Source organism: Cervus elaphus, chromosome 19 (assembly GCF_910594005.1).
Source record: "Cervus elaphus chromosome 19, mCerEla1.1, whole genome shotgun sequence".
NCBI classification, from domain to species: domain Eukaryota; kingdom Metazoa; phylum Chordata; class Mammalia; order Artiodactyla; family Cervidae; genus Cervus; species Cervus elaphus.
In genome coordinates this window covers 36,142,241-36,158,866 of record NC_057833.1, presented here as the reverse complement: position 1 = coordinate 36,158,866, position 16,626 = coordinate 36,142,241, and the positions used below count along the sequence as shown (strand labels likewise).

The following is a 16,626-nucleotide window of genomic DNA, read 5'->3' as shown; positions in this document are numbered from 1 at the left end:
TCATCAGCAGATTTATATCAAAAACTGGAGAACCTGCTTTTTGAACTACATCATGAGACAGGATAAACTAAAGCAGGAGTTCTCAGTCTTAGCTCTCTGTTGTGGGGGCCTGTCCTGTGCATCCCTGGCATCTATCCAACAGATGGCAGTAGTACCCCTCTCCCCCCACCCCTCAAATTGTAACAATCAAAAATGTCTCCAGATATTGCCAAGTGTCCCCTAGGGGGACATCTCCAGGTGAGACCTGCTGAAGTAAGGTGTAGGCGTTTGGATGTATTTGCACAAATAATCAGCCACACTGCATTGTCCCTGTCGTTGTCTCCAGTACCTGGCTGACTGTGATGAAGTGATCTTCATGAAAGAGGGCTGTATTACAGAAAGAGGCACTCATGAGGAATTAATGAATCTGAATGGTGATTATGCTACTATTTTTAATAACCTGTTGCTGGGAGAGACACCCCCAGTTGAGGTAAGATTCGCGTGGTGTGTGTGTGTGTCTTTCTAGTGAGAGACACTTGTTACCATAGTGAATGATGGAGAAATCTCTGCTGAACTCATTGTCTGTGTCTTGCTGGCAGGGGCCCTGTTTTCCAATGACCAGACTACTATGCTTTAGTCCACACACTGGTTCTGTTCTAGGAGGGCAGGACTGTGGAACTAGAGAACCAAGGTCTTCTGTCACTGAGAATTCACCAGTAAGGCAATGACAAGAAGGGTGTGGGCTCATTGTGTGCTATTGCTCAGTCATACCTTAATTTCTTAAACTCCATTAAATCCTAACCAGAGTATTGTAAAAGCCCCTTTCTTAATAATCAGATGAATAACGTGGCAGGGAAGAGACATTAAATCCTGCATACATTTGAAAATTATCCATGGTGTCTTGGCTGCCAACTTGGCACTCATTAACTAGCACTGACTGTGTCCCAATTACTGGTTTACGCACTTTATAGATGTCATCCAGCTGATACTTTGCACAAGTTAGAGTGGATAAGAATAGCATAAAGTCTACTGTGTTTGGAATTTAGGTTTTTAGTGACTTTGGGGAGAGCAGGGTCTATGGAATGGTCAGAACCCAGACCTCAAAGATATCAGGACTTGGGGAAGTACATAAGTTAACTTTTAAGAAGTTGGACGTGTCTCTTTTCAATAAGAGCAGCAACTCCATGGATGATTTGCTAACATGTCCTTTGGACATTTATCTGAATGGCCATATCATGATAACTGGAGACACTTTTTTTTTTTCATTAGATTAATTCAAAAAAGGAAACCAGTGGTTCACAGAAGAAAACACAAGAGAAGGGTCCTAAAACAGGATCAGTAAAGAAGGAGAAAGCAGTGAAGCCAGAGGAAGGTAATGAACCTTTTTGAGAATTGACATTAAAGTTTTTGCTTTTGTTTTGTTTTGGCATTTTATTTGCATATATGTATTACATCCCTAGAAAAAGGATCTCATGGTTTTCCCTCTAGTGTGTTTTCACACACTTGCTTTTTCGTGGTCCGTAATGCCAGATGAGATTGTCAGTACAATGAAAATGATGGAATGGAGCTCCCGTTTTTCCACATATTTGAGTTGCCCATCATATCTGGGGCTGATCCCTTCTCACTTGTTTAACCTGCCCATGAGGTTCACAGCAATTTTCCCAGCCCTGTGATCATCAGTTAAATTTGCCATTATAATCACACTTCACCATCAAGTCAAAACCCTGATGATGACTGTGGCACATGGACTAGTAAGAACCTGGTGCTTGCCTCTCTTTTTGGCTTTGATGATGCTCTTGAGGTCATCAGCCAGCCAGGGCGTTCGTGAGGGCCAGCATGGCAGTGCAGAAAGATGATGTAAAGTGTGTCATTAAAGTTTATCAGAAATTATGCTATGTAGCAATTCATCCTGCCTGATAATCATTGTCTGTTGTGGAACACCTGGCCTTATATTTCTAGAATAACAAGAATCTTATATGATTATTGGGAGACCATGAGGCAACTTCTGTTTGCTCAAACAGACCAAGGCAATAAAAATGACCTTTACTCCTATGCCTTTTTTTGCTATGCAGAGTGGAGTGAGGTGTAGGTAGTCATTGCTGAGTCATCTTGACTAAGGAAAAATTGAATCATGGGTAGAGGTATACCTTTCTTTCCTGTGATTCATCTCTGCTCTTTAAAAGTCATGCCAACCAAAGCAGAGGCATGCCAGCCCTAAGAATGCCCACATCCTCAGTTAACCCCCCTCTGCCCCCTCCCCTGGTAAAACGATCACTCCTTGGCTGGTCCCAAGCAGGCAGCAGCAGAGCTATGGAGAAGAGTTACAGCCAAGATTTCTCCTACTTGATTTTCCTACCCAGACTCCTTGGTCCTGTTTTTTAAACTCTTCATCTTATCAACCAAAACAAATCTTGAGAGTTAGAGAAGCTGTTTGCAATACCTTAGGCGTTTTCACTTTTGTAAATAATAAATAGAAATGCATTCCTGTTTTAAAGTTATTTCTTTTACCTTCTCACCTGACATGTTGAATTCAGGACTTTTTTTTTTGGTTTGCCGTGTTGTTTTCATTTCCTTGGTCTTAAAACTGCAGCAAACATTGGGTGTTAGGAGTTGACCTTACTGATTCTTTTCTTTCTTTTAATAAGCCCTGTATGAGCTCTTGAATTCAGGTGTGATTGGAGATACCTTACTCTCACAAAGCAAACACAGCACAGAAGGCTGAGACATCTGTCAATTCCTGCCACAGGCAGTAGGAAAAAACAGAATGTCTTTAGGGGACATGTGACCTAGAGACTCTTGAGGTAAAGTGCTGAGGCCTGTGTGGCTTATTCCAAGATAATTACATAGCATGTGTGATAAAGAGGCACAGGCTTCCCGTGGGGCTTTCTCTGTATTCTCTTGTCAACATCAATCTCCTGGGAGTCCCTAGGAAATATCCTTAAATGTTTTTTCTCCTCCCACAGCCAATCACCCCATCCATCTGAATTTACTTCCTGAATACTCCATCCGCATGGCCACAACTCTGGTTTTCAGTCAGTCATTTCAGTCGCTCAGTCATGTCCGACTTTTTGTGATCCCATGGACTGCAGCACGCCAGGCTTCCCTGTCCATCACCAACTCCTGGAGCTTGCTCAAACTCATGTCCATCGAGTCAGTGATGCCACCCAACTATCTCATCCTCTGTCATCTCCTTCTCCTCCTGCCTTCAGTCTTTCCCAGCATCAGAGTCTTTTCAAATGAGTCCGTTCTTCACATCAGGTGCCAAAGTATTGGAGCTTCAGCTTTAGCATCAGTCCTTCCAATGAGTATTCAGGACTGATTTCCTTTAGGATTGAGTGGTTTGATCTCCTTACTGTCCAGGGGACTCTCAAGAGTCTTCTCCAATACCACAGTTCAAAAGCATCAATTCTTCGACGCTCAGCTTTCTTTATGGTCCAACTGTCACGTTCATACATGACTACTAGAAAAACTGTAGCTTTGACTAGACAGACCTTTGTCAGCAGAGTAATGTCTCTGCTTTTTAATATGCTGTCTCTGTTGATCAGAGCTTTGCTTTCAAGGAGCAAGCATCTTAATTTCATGGCTGCAGTCACCGTCTGCAGTGATTTTGGAGCCCAAGAAAACAGCCCTGGTTCTGGCCTTTATCATCTCCCACCGAGACTGTTACAGTTGCCTCCTTTTAAATCTGCCCTTCACATGAACAGCTAGGAGATCTAGTTAAAAACAGGAGACCAGCCAACTGCCTGGGGCCTAAGTCCTTTCAGTGGCTTCCCAGTTTCAAAGCAGCATTTTTAAAATCTTTTTCCTGATGTGGCACACATAGAAAATCCATTCTTTGTCTGAGATGCTGGGACACATGAAAGAGACTGCATGAGGTGGCTGGTCTGGCCATCCCAGGCCCATCTCCTACAGTAGGGCTGGGAGTCAAATCTCTACACCCCAGTAGCCATTCCCTTGAGAAGTTCTTGTCTGAAGGATAATGTTGAAATGCCTTTATCCTCTGACCACAGCCTGCTTAATCAGCCTTATCTCTTGCCACTCCTTAGGCACACAGAATGTTCTAACCATGCTGAACATTGGATATCTGTGTATACTGATTTCTTGTTTCCTCATACCTACACCCATCATTTCCCCACCTGGCTGATTCTGGCTTACCTTTCAATATGGGGATTTTCCCTGGCAGTCCAGTGGGTAGGACTCCACGCTTTCATTGCAGAGGGTGCAGGTTCAGTCCCTGATCAGGGAACTAAAATCCGAGTCATGCTTTGCAGCTAGAAAAAAAAAAAAAAAGACATAATATGGACTACATAGAAAGTCTCACCTGGAACCTCCCTGCTAAGCCCCTCACAGCTCCCCCAAGTAGGTTAGGTGCACTTCCTGAATGTTCCCATGCTGCCCTGCAAGTATTCCAGCATTGGAGTTAGCACATTTTATTATAATTTTGTACTTATTTACCTGTTTGTGGATGATCTGAGCCAGATCTCCTGGCAGGGACCTGGTCTTAATCCTCTTTGCCTCTCCAGGGCTTATTCCTGGGCCTGGTTCATAGTAGGTGCCTAATAGATAGATATTAAATGGATAAATGAATGCTCCTTGAAAGGGGGAAATAATCCCAACCTAGAGCTCTGTGAAACTGTAGGCTCTCTTTGGCTCTACTCTTCTACAGGTGACTTCATTTTAGAAAAGCAGCTTTTCCTTTCTGAATTCGTGTTTCTCTTTTCCTCACCTAGGGCAGCTCGTGCAAATGGAAGAGAAGGGGCAGGGTTCTGTGCCCTGGTCAGTGTACGGTGTCTACATCCAGGCTGCTGGGGGCCCTTTGGCATTCCTGGTCATTTTGTCCCTTTTCATGCTGAATGTGGGCAGCACCGCTTTCAGCAACTGGTGGTTGAGTTACTGGATCAAGCAAGGAAGTGGGGTAAGATTCCTCATTGATGGGAAAATTATACGTCTAATAATATGGCCATCTCTCCATATTTCCTGGCTCTTCTTAGGGAAAGTGCTCTAGATTTCTGTTAAAGGAGGTAATTAACAAAGATTACCCAGGATTAAAGAGATGAGTCCCTAATGTAACCTCACCAGGTAGTTGCTCCCTGACCAACTCACGGAGCAGTAGCGCTTACCAGGTGCACACCTATAGGCTGTCTGTTGTCATTAGAGAAGAGAGGGGGAACAGGCAAAGCCTGCCTTGCATTTGTCTCCACCAGCTCCCAGAGTTTGTATCCTGTACCCTGCCTGAGCCAAGAGTGGCCCTGACAAGGGCTTCTTGGATGTCCCTGAGGGTCTTGCCTCACAGAACCTTGCTTCCAAACAGAACACCACAGTGACTCAAGAAAACAGGACGTCTGTGAGCAACAGCATGAAGGACAATCCTCTCATGCACTACTATGCCAGTATCTACGCCCTCTCCATGGCAGTCATGCTGATCCTGAAAGCCATTCGAGGAGTGGTCTTTGTCAAGGTATGCACTGGGGCCTCTGCTCCTCTTCTCACCGGTGGCTGTGTGGTCAGGCTTCTGCCTGGCACCTCTTGGATTTATTCTGAGTTGGGGAGCTCCTCTGAAGCAGGATGCCTCTTGCCAAAGTGACCTGCATCCTGTCAGCCTCAGCCCTTTCCGGTTAGCCACCTCCTTCCTGCACAGCCACTTGCCCTTCTCTGGCTTTGGACCTGTGGAATAGTTACTGAGCCTGCTGAGTCCTGGGTCTCTGATCGCTCTGTACTTTGCTCCTCAGGGCACATTGCGAGCCTCCTCCCGGCTCCATGATGAGCTTTTCCGAAGAATCCTTCGAAGCCCTATGAAGTTTTTTGACACTACCCCCACGGGAAGAATTCTCAACAGGTTTTCCAAAGACATGGATGAAGGTATTTCTCACTGCTTCTCTCTGTGGTACTCCAGAGCATGAACCACCCAGCACAGTGGCTGCAGGATTTGCATCAGGAACATGTTAGCTTGGGCATTTTCTCCATGTTGCAGTTTCTCTTTAGGCTAAGGACCTATCTAATTTTTCATCTTTCATGTGAGCTCTTATTTGATCTTATTTAACCTTAAAACCAGTTCAGAGGGCTGAGCATAAAGGCTTTGGACAGGGTATCTGAGAGTCCAAAAGACATATTTACCTGTGGGTGGTGCGTAGGTTCCTGGACACCTATAATCTCTTGACAAGTTTGTCAGATACTGATTGCTTCTTAGGCTGTGCCAGCACCAGAACTTAAATACTGTGGATGAGGAACCACATCTATGGAGAGCTGACTGTAGATTACATGCAGATTTTTGACTGCATGGGGGTCTGTGTCTCTAACCCCTATGTTATTCAAAGGTCAGCTGTACTCCCATAGCCAATAATAATAGTGATGCTACCTGACATTTTTTGAGGGCTTACTGTGTTACAAGCAGTTTTACATGCACTATCCTAGCCATTATAGCAGCCCTGTGAGGTGTGGGTATCATTTTACCCACTGAGCATGGGAAAGCTGATGTCTAGAAAGGTTGACTTGCTCAAGATTGCACAACTATTAAATAGCAAGCTGGGAATTGAGCTCAGATCTTTTTGACCCCAGAATGAATGTTTTTAACTACTTACTATGCTGCCTCCATAGAAGGAGTTTGTTTCCGGTGTCGATAGGCCAATGTATAGCTATGGCCAGAGGTAACAAGAGATCAAAACCATCACTGATACACAAAACAATGATACATATGTGTGTGACATGATCACATTTGTATTAAACTCACATATGCACAGATGAATAGAAAAGAGACTGAAGAAAATCAGTGGTATCACCTTGTCTCAGATTTGTATGAAAATAGGTGGGGGGAGATGTCCTAAATGGGCGAAGAAAATGTTAACTCTTAGAGGTTCTATACTCTTCCAGTTTTTGTGTATGTTTAAAATTTTTGTGTATGTTTAAAATTTTCTTTTTTTTTTTTTTGTTTAAAATTTTCCATGAAAAGTTTCTTAAATGTTAGCAGCAGTTCATTTATATTGGTAAGGATAAGACTATGTTTATTTAATTTTTTGCATATTTATTTTCCAAATATTTTATAGCAAACATATATTACTTTGCAAAATGGAAGAAATGTTTAAGGGGGTTGGGCAGCACAGTGATCCAAAAAGAGGGCACAGGTGAGAAAGATCGCTTAAATGCTCTTGGGACAAGAAAAATTAGAGCAACTACATTACCAGATTTTTCTTTGATCAGACTGTTTAAAAGACAAAAAAATCACAAATTTCAGATATGGCTTTTTGGGAGCCTCTTTGTTTTTTAAAAATTCTGGCTGTTTGTGGATCCCAGCATCTGACACATGTTCCTTTACCGTTTCCCCAGTCGACGTGCGCCTGCCGTTCCAGGCCGAGATGTTCATTCAGAACGTCATCTTGGTGTTCTTCTGTGTTGGAATGATTGCGGGAGTTTTCCCGTGGTTCCTCGTGGCAGTGGGGCCCCTTGTCATCCTCTTTTCAATTCTGCACATTGTCTCCAGGTAAACAGGAAGTCTTTGTGTCTTTCAGTGCAAAGGGTGAAGCCAGAGTTGCCAGTCCACCCCTCTGACACAGAACTCTTTCTATCTCCAGGGTCCTGATCCGAGAACTAAAGCGTCTGGATAATATCACGCAGTCACCTTTCCTTTCCCACATCACATCCAGCATACAGGGCCTTGCCACCATCCACGCCTACAACAAAGGGCAGGAATTTCTACACAGGTTAGTTCCGTGGGGGCCAGAGGGCTCATTAGGGAGCCAACATCTCAGCATTTAATGAGAGTTTAAGAAGCCTTTCAAAGTCAGAATTGGGGATTATAAAGCTCATTACTAAGAGTATTAGTGATTTAATGATCTCTGCTGATTAAGATTCACTTGCTTGGTGGAACTCCCTTCTGAGCAAATGGGAAGACAAAAACAGATTTGGAGTCTTTATTAGCTTTCGGTTCTGAATGGCTATATTTGATAGAGTTTGCTCCTTTTTTTTTCTTGGAAAAGTAAGATATTCATAGACAATAGATTGACATTTTATTTAGCTGTTAATAATGTTTGTGTGAGAAATTTCTGTACTTATATAGTCATTGTGGAGATTTATGTTAACTAGAGGTTGAACTAGACTAAATTTTCTTCAGTAGAGGACTGGTTAAATAGGCTGTGGTGTCCCCGTATAATGGAATATTATGTGACCCCTAAAAAGAATGAGACTGCTTCCTACATACTGATGTGGAATGATTTCCAAGTTAAATTAGGTGAAAGAGCAAGATACAGATGTGCATGTATAGTTTGCTCCCTTTAAATATGTGTCTGTAACATTTAAAATATCTGAAAGAACACACAGGAAACTAATAGCTGTCACTGGACAGTAGAAGTGAGTAGCTGGAGGAGGGCAGGAGAAAGACTGACTTTTCATGGTAAAACCTTTTGTACCTTGTGAATGTTCTGTCTTACAGAGTATGTAGTTCATTCCAAAAATTAAGTAATTAACATTATAAAGTAACTCTAGCATAGGAAGGTTTGGTTAAATAATTCTGAAAAATGTATCCTAACTTCAAGCAAGAAAAAAGGAGAATATGTTGACTGTGTACATGTGTAGGTATGTACCCACATAAACAGGAGGGCATTGGAAAAAATACTGGGAGGAAATGCAGCAGAATATGGATTCTGGTTTTAGCTGAGTGGTGAGAGTACTGGAATTTTACATTTCCCTTTTTTTATTGTGTTTCCTAAATTTTCTCTAAAGTGCACATATCTTCTTATAAGGAGGAAAGAGATTTTCTTTAAGACAAAGTATCTTTGCCTACCCAGGCCTCCCACTCTGGAGTTCGAGTTTTGTGTGACCCCAGACCCTCAGGTGGGGTGAGAGCTGCTCTCTAGGACCCCTGATGACAGAGGGTCTCCCTCCTGCAGTGACAAAGGCTGTCTCGGTCTTTCTGTTCTGGTGTAACTCACTCACTGCCTCTGGTGCTTTGCTCCATGGCCTTAGGAAACCAGTTTGTCAGCAGACCATTTCCACGTTCTTGTATTCAGTCCAAGAGTCTTTTTCCTGCTCTTGTGCCAATTCTCCAGTTTGCATTTGTAACCTCTCTTTCCTCAAGAAAATGACCACTGACCTAAAACAATTCTCTAAAGCTTAAACAGCCTCTTTATTTGGTCTTCTTCCCTTCTGCTTTCCCTGTGCTGTTGAAGTAGATATGTTTTTCCTAGTATCTTGAATATGTTTCTTTCAAAGGGTAAAACTAGAAACCCCCCATGTCTTCCTGTGTGTGGAGCCTGGAATACTCTGCACTCCTTAAGTTTCCGTATCACTCTCCTGGTTACAAGCAGTAGTGGTGTTATACTTTAGTATTAGCCCTCTACCCAGAACTCACCAGTGCTTTCGCATCCTCCATGACCAGGGTTGTGTGGCACTTTATTTACTTTATTAGGTGTTCTGTCTTCCTCTCAGGTACCAGGAGCTACTGGATAACAACCAGAGTCCTTTCTTCCTGTTCACTTGTGCGATGCGGTGGCTGGCGGTGCGGCTGGACCTCATCAGCATTGCCCTGATCAGCACCACTGGGCTGATGATTGTTCTCATGCACGGGCAGATTCCCCCAGCCTACGCAGGGCTTGCCATCTCCTATGCTGTGCAGGTTAGTCTTTGGGATGAGGACATTGTCTTTCTCATACGTTGGCCTAGGAGAGGCCTGGCAGGTGGCTCTACCCTAAGCTATTGTTTTACCTTTGGCTCCTAGAGCTTCTCCCCATCTGCTTTGGCAGTAGCACTGTGGACTGGAACACAGTCAGCCCTCCGCATCCCTGAGTTCTGCATCCATAGAGTCAACCAACTGCAGATCAAAGATATTTGGGAGGGGAAATTCCAGACAATTCCGAAAACTGAATTTACTATAGATGTACAACTATTTATGTAGCACTTTGTATTTATAGCTATTTACCAAGTCTTTACATTGCATTAGGTATTATAAGTAATCTAGAGATGACTTAAAGGATACAGGAGGATGTCTGTAGGTTGTAGGCAATTACTAGGCTATTTTATATAAGGAACTTGAGCATCCTTGGATTTTTGACAGAATCCTGGAACCAATTCCCCACGAATGCTAAAGGTTGACTTTATGGGAATAAAGGGATTTAACTCTGTTGCATGTGCTTATGAAGTAGGTGCTGTTTTTTCTTAAATAAACAGATTTTGAAAATTGTTTTTTAATTGTAGATTTGTGTCTTCACTACTCTTTCTTCTCTGGCCTCTTCCTAGTCTTCTAAGAAATACATATCCTCAATATACTACTTCTGTGTGTTTTATTTTCAGGCCCCAAATTTTCCCAATACTGTTACATACATAAACATTTTTAGTTCTTAGGGATGGTTGAAGATCTTCAAATAGCTCAAAGAACAACTGGGAACTTAGCACTGACTAGATAGTTAAAGATGATAAAGAATTGTTACTAACTTTTTCCAGATGTGGCAATGGTTTTCAAGGAGACTTTATATTTTAGAGAGATAGAAGCTGAAGTATTTGTGGATAAGACTTAGGCTATATGAGATTGGATTCCAGATATATGAAAGGATGGGGTGGTACAGATGAAACAATGCTGGTTGTAAGTTGGTAATTTTTTTAAGGTGAATGTCTGATACGTAGGAGCCCGTTATACTGTGCTGTCTATTCTTGTATATGTTTGACATTTTTCTATATTGGAAAGATAAAAATAAGTGGCCAGAGGAAACCTAAGAAGAGATCTATATCTTTACAGATACTCAAAGGTATTTGTCCATATCTTGCAGACTTAACTTGATTCTTGAAGGGCTGGGGGTGAGGGGTGGGAGAAATCTGTGTTATATATACTCTGTTTCAGAGTACTGAGTCTGGGGTACACAGACTGGGGCTCTGCATTCAGTTTTGGCCCAGCCTCGTTTCTGTTGACCTTCCTGGAAGCATTTTCACTGCTGCTCACAGGTTGATACAGTCTCCATTTATTGTGGCTGCTATATCCAGGTATAGGTACAATTATGAAGCCCAGAAGTTATTCAGCTACAGCTGAATTTCTGGAAATGTAAAAACAGACAGAAAGCCTTTAGGTATAGAAAAGTTAGTGCCAGTACTACAGTGCCACCTGGATTCACTGAGAGTTGCAGTTGACTGGGGACTATTAGGCATTGTCTTAAACACTTAAAGAATGATCTGGTCCCTAAAGCCAGCTGCTGTCTATCCACAGTTAGTTCTCACAATTGAGTTGTGGTCCCTTAGATGAAGGAGGTTTGCTGGCGTTCCCTTGGTGTATATTAATAATAAATTCTCTCTTGGATTGTTGTTTTCCATGATCAGTTGACAGGGCTGTTCCAGTTTACTGTCAGACTGGCATCGGAGACAGAAGCTCGCTTCACCTCAGTGGAGAGGATCAACCACTATATCAAGGTCAGGCTCCTACAGGCCTTCTGCTGCAATCTGATTTTTCATGCAGCAGTTTTACCCTTTTACTGCCTGGAATGAATGTCCCAGGAAGATGCTTGTTTTCTCTGCCTCATCTTGTCCCACAGGAGAGGCAGCAATCTCTCCAGTATGCATGGAATGCAAAAGAGAATATCATAAGATTTTCTAAGTATATTTGTGAATTGTGTCTGATTGAGAGCTCACATTCATCAGCTAATTTCCAAAGTGTTCCTAACCTCATTAATTCAGTTAAGCAGACTAATGTAATATTTTCCTTATACTATTTAAAACCAGCTGTTATTTCAAGTCTTAGTCTAGTTCATTTGGTTCTTAACCAGGGATGGCCATCAGAATCTCATACGGAACTTGAGGCAAAGACTAACATGGGCCTCATCTCTAAAGATTCTGATACAATAGGTTTGGGATAGGACCCAGACTTCTGGAGTTTCAAAGGCTCCATGCCTAATTCCATACTGTGTTCACAGTTCAGAAACCAGTTAACTGTATTGGTACTGAGATGATCCAGCTCTTCCCACCTTCCCCCAGGAACCCCTGCAATCCTGCAGTGGGAGAGTGTTTTCCTCCTAGTTCAAACTCTGAAAGCAATTTTCTGTAGAGAGAAGCAGAGTCCTGAGTAGTTAACATTCTCACGTTGAACTCATTTCTCAGGAGTTACCTATTTTGCAAACTGCCCAGAGACTTTATCTTCATTTATATCATTATTTACATGGGCAGAATACATTTCAACTTCCAACTATAATGTTGACTTAGAAACACTGTTTTGAAGAACTGCCTTTTCACTGAGAACTAGTATGTTATGTAACTGCCTTTTCTAGCAGAGACATGTCCCACTGATTTGTTTTGGCAATGAAACTGATCAGTTGTAGGATATTTCTTAAACTTATAAATGATTATTATCAGAAAGAAAGGCAGATAGCTAACTGATCAGTTCAGTTCAGTTCAGTCGCTCAGTCGTGTCTGACTCTGTGACCCCGTGAATCACAGCGCGCCAGGCCTCCCTGTCCATCACCAACTCCTAGAGTTTACTCAAACTCATGTCCATCGAGTCGGTGATGCCATCCAGCTATCTCATCCTCTGTCGTCCCCTTCTCCTCCTGCCCCCAATCCCTCCCAGCATCAGGGTCTTTTCCAATGAGTCAACACTTCTCATGAGGTGGCCAAAGTATTGGAGTTTCAGCTATCTGATAAACCTGCTAATAGCCGTTTATGTTTATACATGAGCCTCTTGACTGGGTGCTCTGGTCTGTGGGCAGTTTGTGTGTGTTACATGTTGTGTTTGATTTAGTATCACTATTGGTGTGGGTCTCTTGCTAGAAAGGTCAGGGTGATGGTCAGCCATGGTACAGAGTGTACTTTGCACAAATCAATACATTCCTGAGAACTGGTTCCCTGCTGCCCATCCACAACGTGGAACCCTGTCCCAACACAAAATTTTAGACTTGAGTCCCTACCCCAACCCACCAGAGCACTGCAGTCTTTGACCTTTACTTCCCTGTGAGGCTATAGGCTCCATGACTAACACCAGAGAGTTTTAAAAACATGGGGAGGTGTGACTATAGATGACCAAAATTACCCAATAATTATTATTAAACACAGTATTTTTAAGCTGGAATGGATTTCTAAAATCATCTAATCCAGTCCCTAGAGTTTACAGATGAGAAACTAAGACAAAGATTGAAGAATTGGTATATCCAGTTCACACAGCTGTTAGTGGTAGAGTTGGGATTAGTGTCTGAGTCTCCTGGTTTAACTGAGATGGCTCAGGATGCTGGGCTCTCATTAAATGTTCCATGAATGCTAGTTTTGCTCCTTTGGGTTTAGGCCATTGGTTTTCAAATGATGGAACCCTGTTTCAAGGGAAATGTTTTCAAAGAATTCCACTAAAATCTGCTGTGGCTGAAGAGGGATAGAAGGCCATTGTAAACTGCCAAGGGTAGAGGCAATCGTTCTCTGTCTCTCTCTAGTTTGTTGGTGATGAGTGTTTACTGCCAGGGACTCTTTCACAGCAAGGGAACAGGGCAGCAGCTGTCTCTGTTGTTGCTGTGGGTATCCTGGTCTTACTTCTGTGACAGCCTTGCAGCTACCCTAGAATCTGTGGTCAGTCTGAACTGGCCTTTTCTGTCTCCCCAGACTCTATCTTTGGAAGCACCTGCCAGAATTAAGAATAAGGCTCCCTCCCCTGACTGGCCCCAGGAAGGAGAGATCACCTTTGAGAATGCAGAGATGAGGTACCAAGAAAATCTCCCTCTGGTCTTGAAGAAAGTGTCCTTCACCATCAAACCCAAGGAGAAGATTGGCATCGTGGGTCGAACAGGATCAGGTAAGGATCACCTCTCTGAGGAAACGTTTAAATCAACCAGAGTCAAGGTTAAGGCCCATGATTTGCTGTTTATTGAGTATCACTCTCATCTCTTCAAACCAGATTCCTGTTAGATGTGTAATTAGTGTCTCGGGTCTCTGAAACCACTTTTTGAGGTTTATTTTCAACACTGCTTCAAAACATTTAATATTTTTTTCTAATCATCAAAGTATACATTCTCAATGCAGAGCACTTGAAACGTGTCAGTTCAGTTCAGTTCAGTTGCTCAGTCATGTTCGACATTTTGCAACCCCATGGACTGCATCACGCCAGGCCTCCTTGTCCATCGCCAGGTCCCGGAGCTTGTTCAAACTCATGTCCATCGAGTCAGTGATGCCATCCAACGATCTCATTCTCTGTCATCCCCTTCTCCTCCTGCCTTCAATCTTTCCTAGCATCAGGGTCTTCTCCAGTGAGTCAGTTCTTCACCTCAGGTGGTCAAAGTATTGGAGCTTCAGCTTCAACATCAGTCCTTCCAATGAATATTCAGGACTGATTTCCTTTAGGATTGACTGTTTGATCTCTTTGCAGTCCAAGGGACTCTCAAGAGTCTTCTCCAATACCACAGTTCAAAAGCATCAATTCTTTGGTGCTCAGCTTTCTTGTGGTCCAACTCTCATATCTCATATCTCATATCCATCCATGACTACTAGAAAAACCATAGCTTTGACAAGACGGACCTTTGTTGGCAAAGTAATGTCTTTGCTTTTCAATATGCTGTTGAGGTTTCTCATAGATTTTCTTCCAAGGAGCAAGCGTCTTAATTTCATGTCTGCAGTCACCATCTGCAGAGATTTTGGAGCCCAAGAAAATAAAGTCTGTTACTGCTTCCATTCTTTCCCCGTCTATGTGCCATGAAGCTATGGGCCCAGATGCCATGATCATAATTTTTTGAATGTTGAGTTTTAAACCAGCTTTTTCACTCTCCTCTCTCACTTTCATCAAGAGGCTCTTCAGTTCCTCTTCACTTTCTGCCATAAGGGTGGTGTCATCTGCATATCTGAGGTTACTGATATTTCTCCTGGCAATCTTGATTCCAGTTTGTGCTTCATCCAACCCAGCATTTTGCATTATGTACTCTGCATGTAAGTTAAATAAGCAGAGTGACAGTATACAGCCTTGACGTACTCTTTCCTAATTTGGAACCAGTCGGTTGTTCCATGTCCAATTCTAACTGTTGCTTCTTGACCTGCATACAGATTTCTCAGGAGGCAGGTCAGGTGGTCTGGTATTTCCATCTCTTGAAGAATTTTCCACATTTTGTTGTGATCCACACAGTTAAAGGCTTTGGCATAGTCAATAAAGCAGAAGTAGATATATTTCTGGAAACGTATAGCAAAGTACAAAAGGTGAAAGGTACCCATTACTCCACTACCCAGAGATAATTAACTACTAGTATTTTGGTGGATATCTTATTAGGCTATCAACAAATGTATTTTACAAAAATGTGGTACTTTTACACACACTGTTTCATGGCCTATTTATAAAATTACTACATATTTTCCATGTCAATTAATATTCTATGACATGCTTTCTATGTAATATGATATAAAATTCTGTTTTATGGATGTACCATAATTTATATTAACCCAGATCCAATTGAAGGGCAGTGAGTTGTTGTCAATTTTTTGCTTTTAAGAATAGCACCACAGTAACATCCTTATTTCTATGAAGTCAAAATATACAAAAAGCTTAAGGTCTTTGTGATGTGTTACAAGTATAGTCTCATATTTATTAGAAGGCAACATAGCTCTAAATAAGGAATCTATGTTCCTTTGAAGACAGAAATTAAAAAAAAAAAGACAAATTATTTTCTTGATCTGACATCAGTTGTAAATAAATAGAGAATAGGCCATCATTTTAGGCATTTTAGTTCCCTACTATTCTTTTTTTTTTTTTTCCCCCTACTATTCTTAGAAGTGTGTTTCTTTCCCTCTTTCTTTCCTGAATAACATTTCAAGATTGAGTCTTGTCTTCTTTCACTAACCTGTTCACCCTTGTGTAAGAGTTTTCTCTGAGTCACTTCTCTTGAGCTTTCTGGGCTCTGCTCCCTTGGCATCAAAACTCCTTTAGCTTTTTTTTTCTAAAAAGTTAAAAAAAAGTCTTTTCTAGCCAATTTACTTTAAAGAATGTGGTAAGCAGAAAAGAAAAAGCTATTTCCTGCTGCCTCATTGAAGGCATTATTTCATGTCAAAACAAGATACGGCCTCTAGGTTTTTACACTGGAGAGAGAATGTCCAGCCATGAGGATGACTGTACCCATGGCTCTTACTTCGCCCTCTCCCATAGATTCCCTCTGCTGCATTGGCCCCCTAGGGGTGCACTGCTCCCCTGAAACCTCTGGCCTCCCTTCTTGTGATGTCCTTTTAATACAGTAAGACAGATCAGCATTTTCACCAAGACTTTAATAAAGTATAAGCAGATGAGAAATAAACAAAAATAAAATAATTCTAAATAGCCTGACTTACAAAGTCTAAACTGTAATCCTAATGAGGTTCTTTCAAGACTGTGACATAGGTCCTGAATCTCTGCCGTGGTTATAACCACTGTGAGGACATCATTGCTTTTTTTACCAGCACATTCCATCTGCGCAAAGGTAGTCTAGACTCAGATCTTTTGTTAAAACAGAACAACTTAACCTATTTATTTGAGCACTGTTCCTTCCTTTGAGCACCATTTATTTGAGCATCTTAAATCTTGAACCACTGCCTTGGCACTGAAGGGGGCCCTTCATCTCCTCCATTCTACCTGGGTAAAAGACCACTAGCCAGATCCCCCAGTCCTGAAAAAGCTACTCCCAGAAGGAAAGGCTCCTTGAGAACTGTTCTGCTACATGGACTCAGGTTTCCCAACTTGCAGATGGACATGAA

At 42.1% G+C, this 16,626-nt stretch overlaps 1 protein-coding gene across 5 annotated transcripts in view; it reads left to right on the top strand.

Annotated features, from left to right (window-relative positions):
• Positions 1–16,626, top strand: part of ABCC5 (ATP binding cassette subfamily C member 5) — an 80,223-nt gene that overhangs the window by 46,245 nt on the left and 17,352 nt on the right. For all 5 annotated transcript variants that reach the window (XM_043873857.1, XM_043873859.1, XM_043873858.1 and 2 more), the window contains 10 exons: positions 326–469; positions 1,249–1,351; positions 4,710–4,894; positions 5,291–5,437; positions 5,709–5,838; positions 7,300–7,453; positions 7,545–7,673; positions 9,397–9,583; positions 11,272–11,361; positions 13,528–13,717. In XM_043873857.1, coding sequence (XP_043729792.1) covers positions 326–469; positions 1,249–1,351; positions 4,710–4,894; positions 5,291–5,437; positions 5,709–5,838; positions 7,300–7,453; positions 7,545–7,673; positions 9,397–9,583; positions 11,272–11,361; positions 13,528–13,717 — 1,459 coding nt within the window. The remainder of the gene's footprint in view (positions 1–325; positions 470–1,248; positions 1,352–4,709; positions 4,895–5,290; positions 5,438–5,708; positions 5,839–7,299; positions 7,454–7,544; positions 7,674–9,396; positions 9,584–11,271; positions 11,362–13,527; positions 13,718–16,626) is intronic.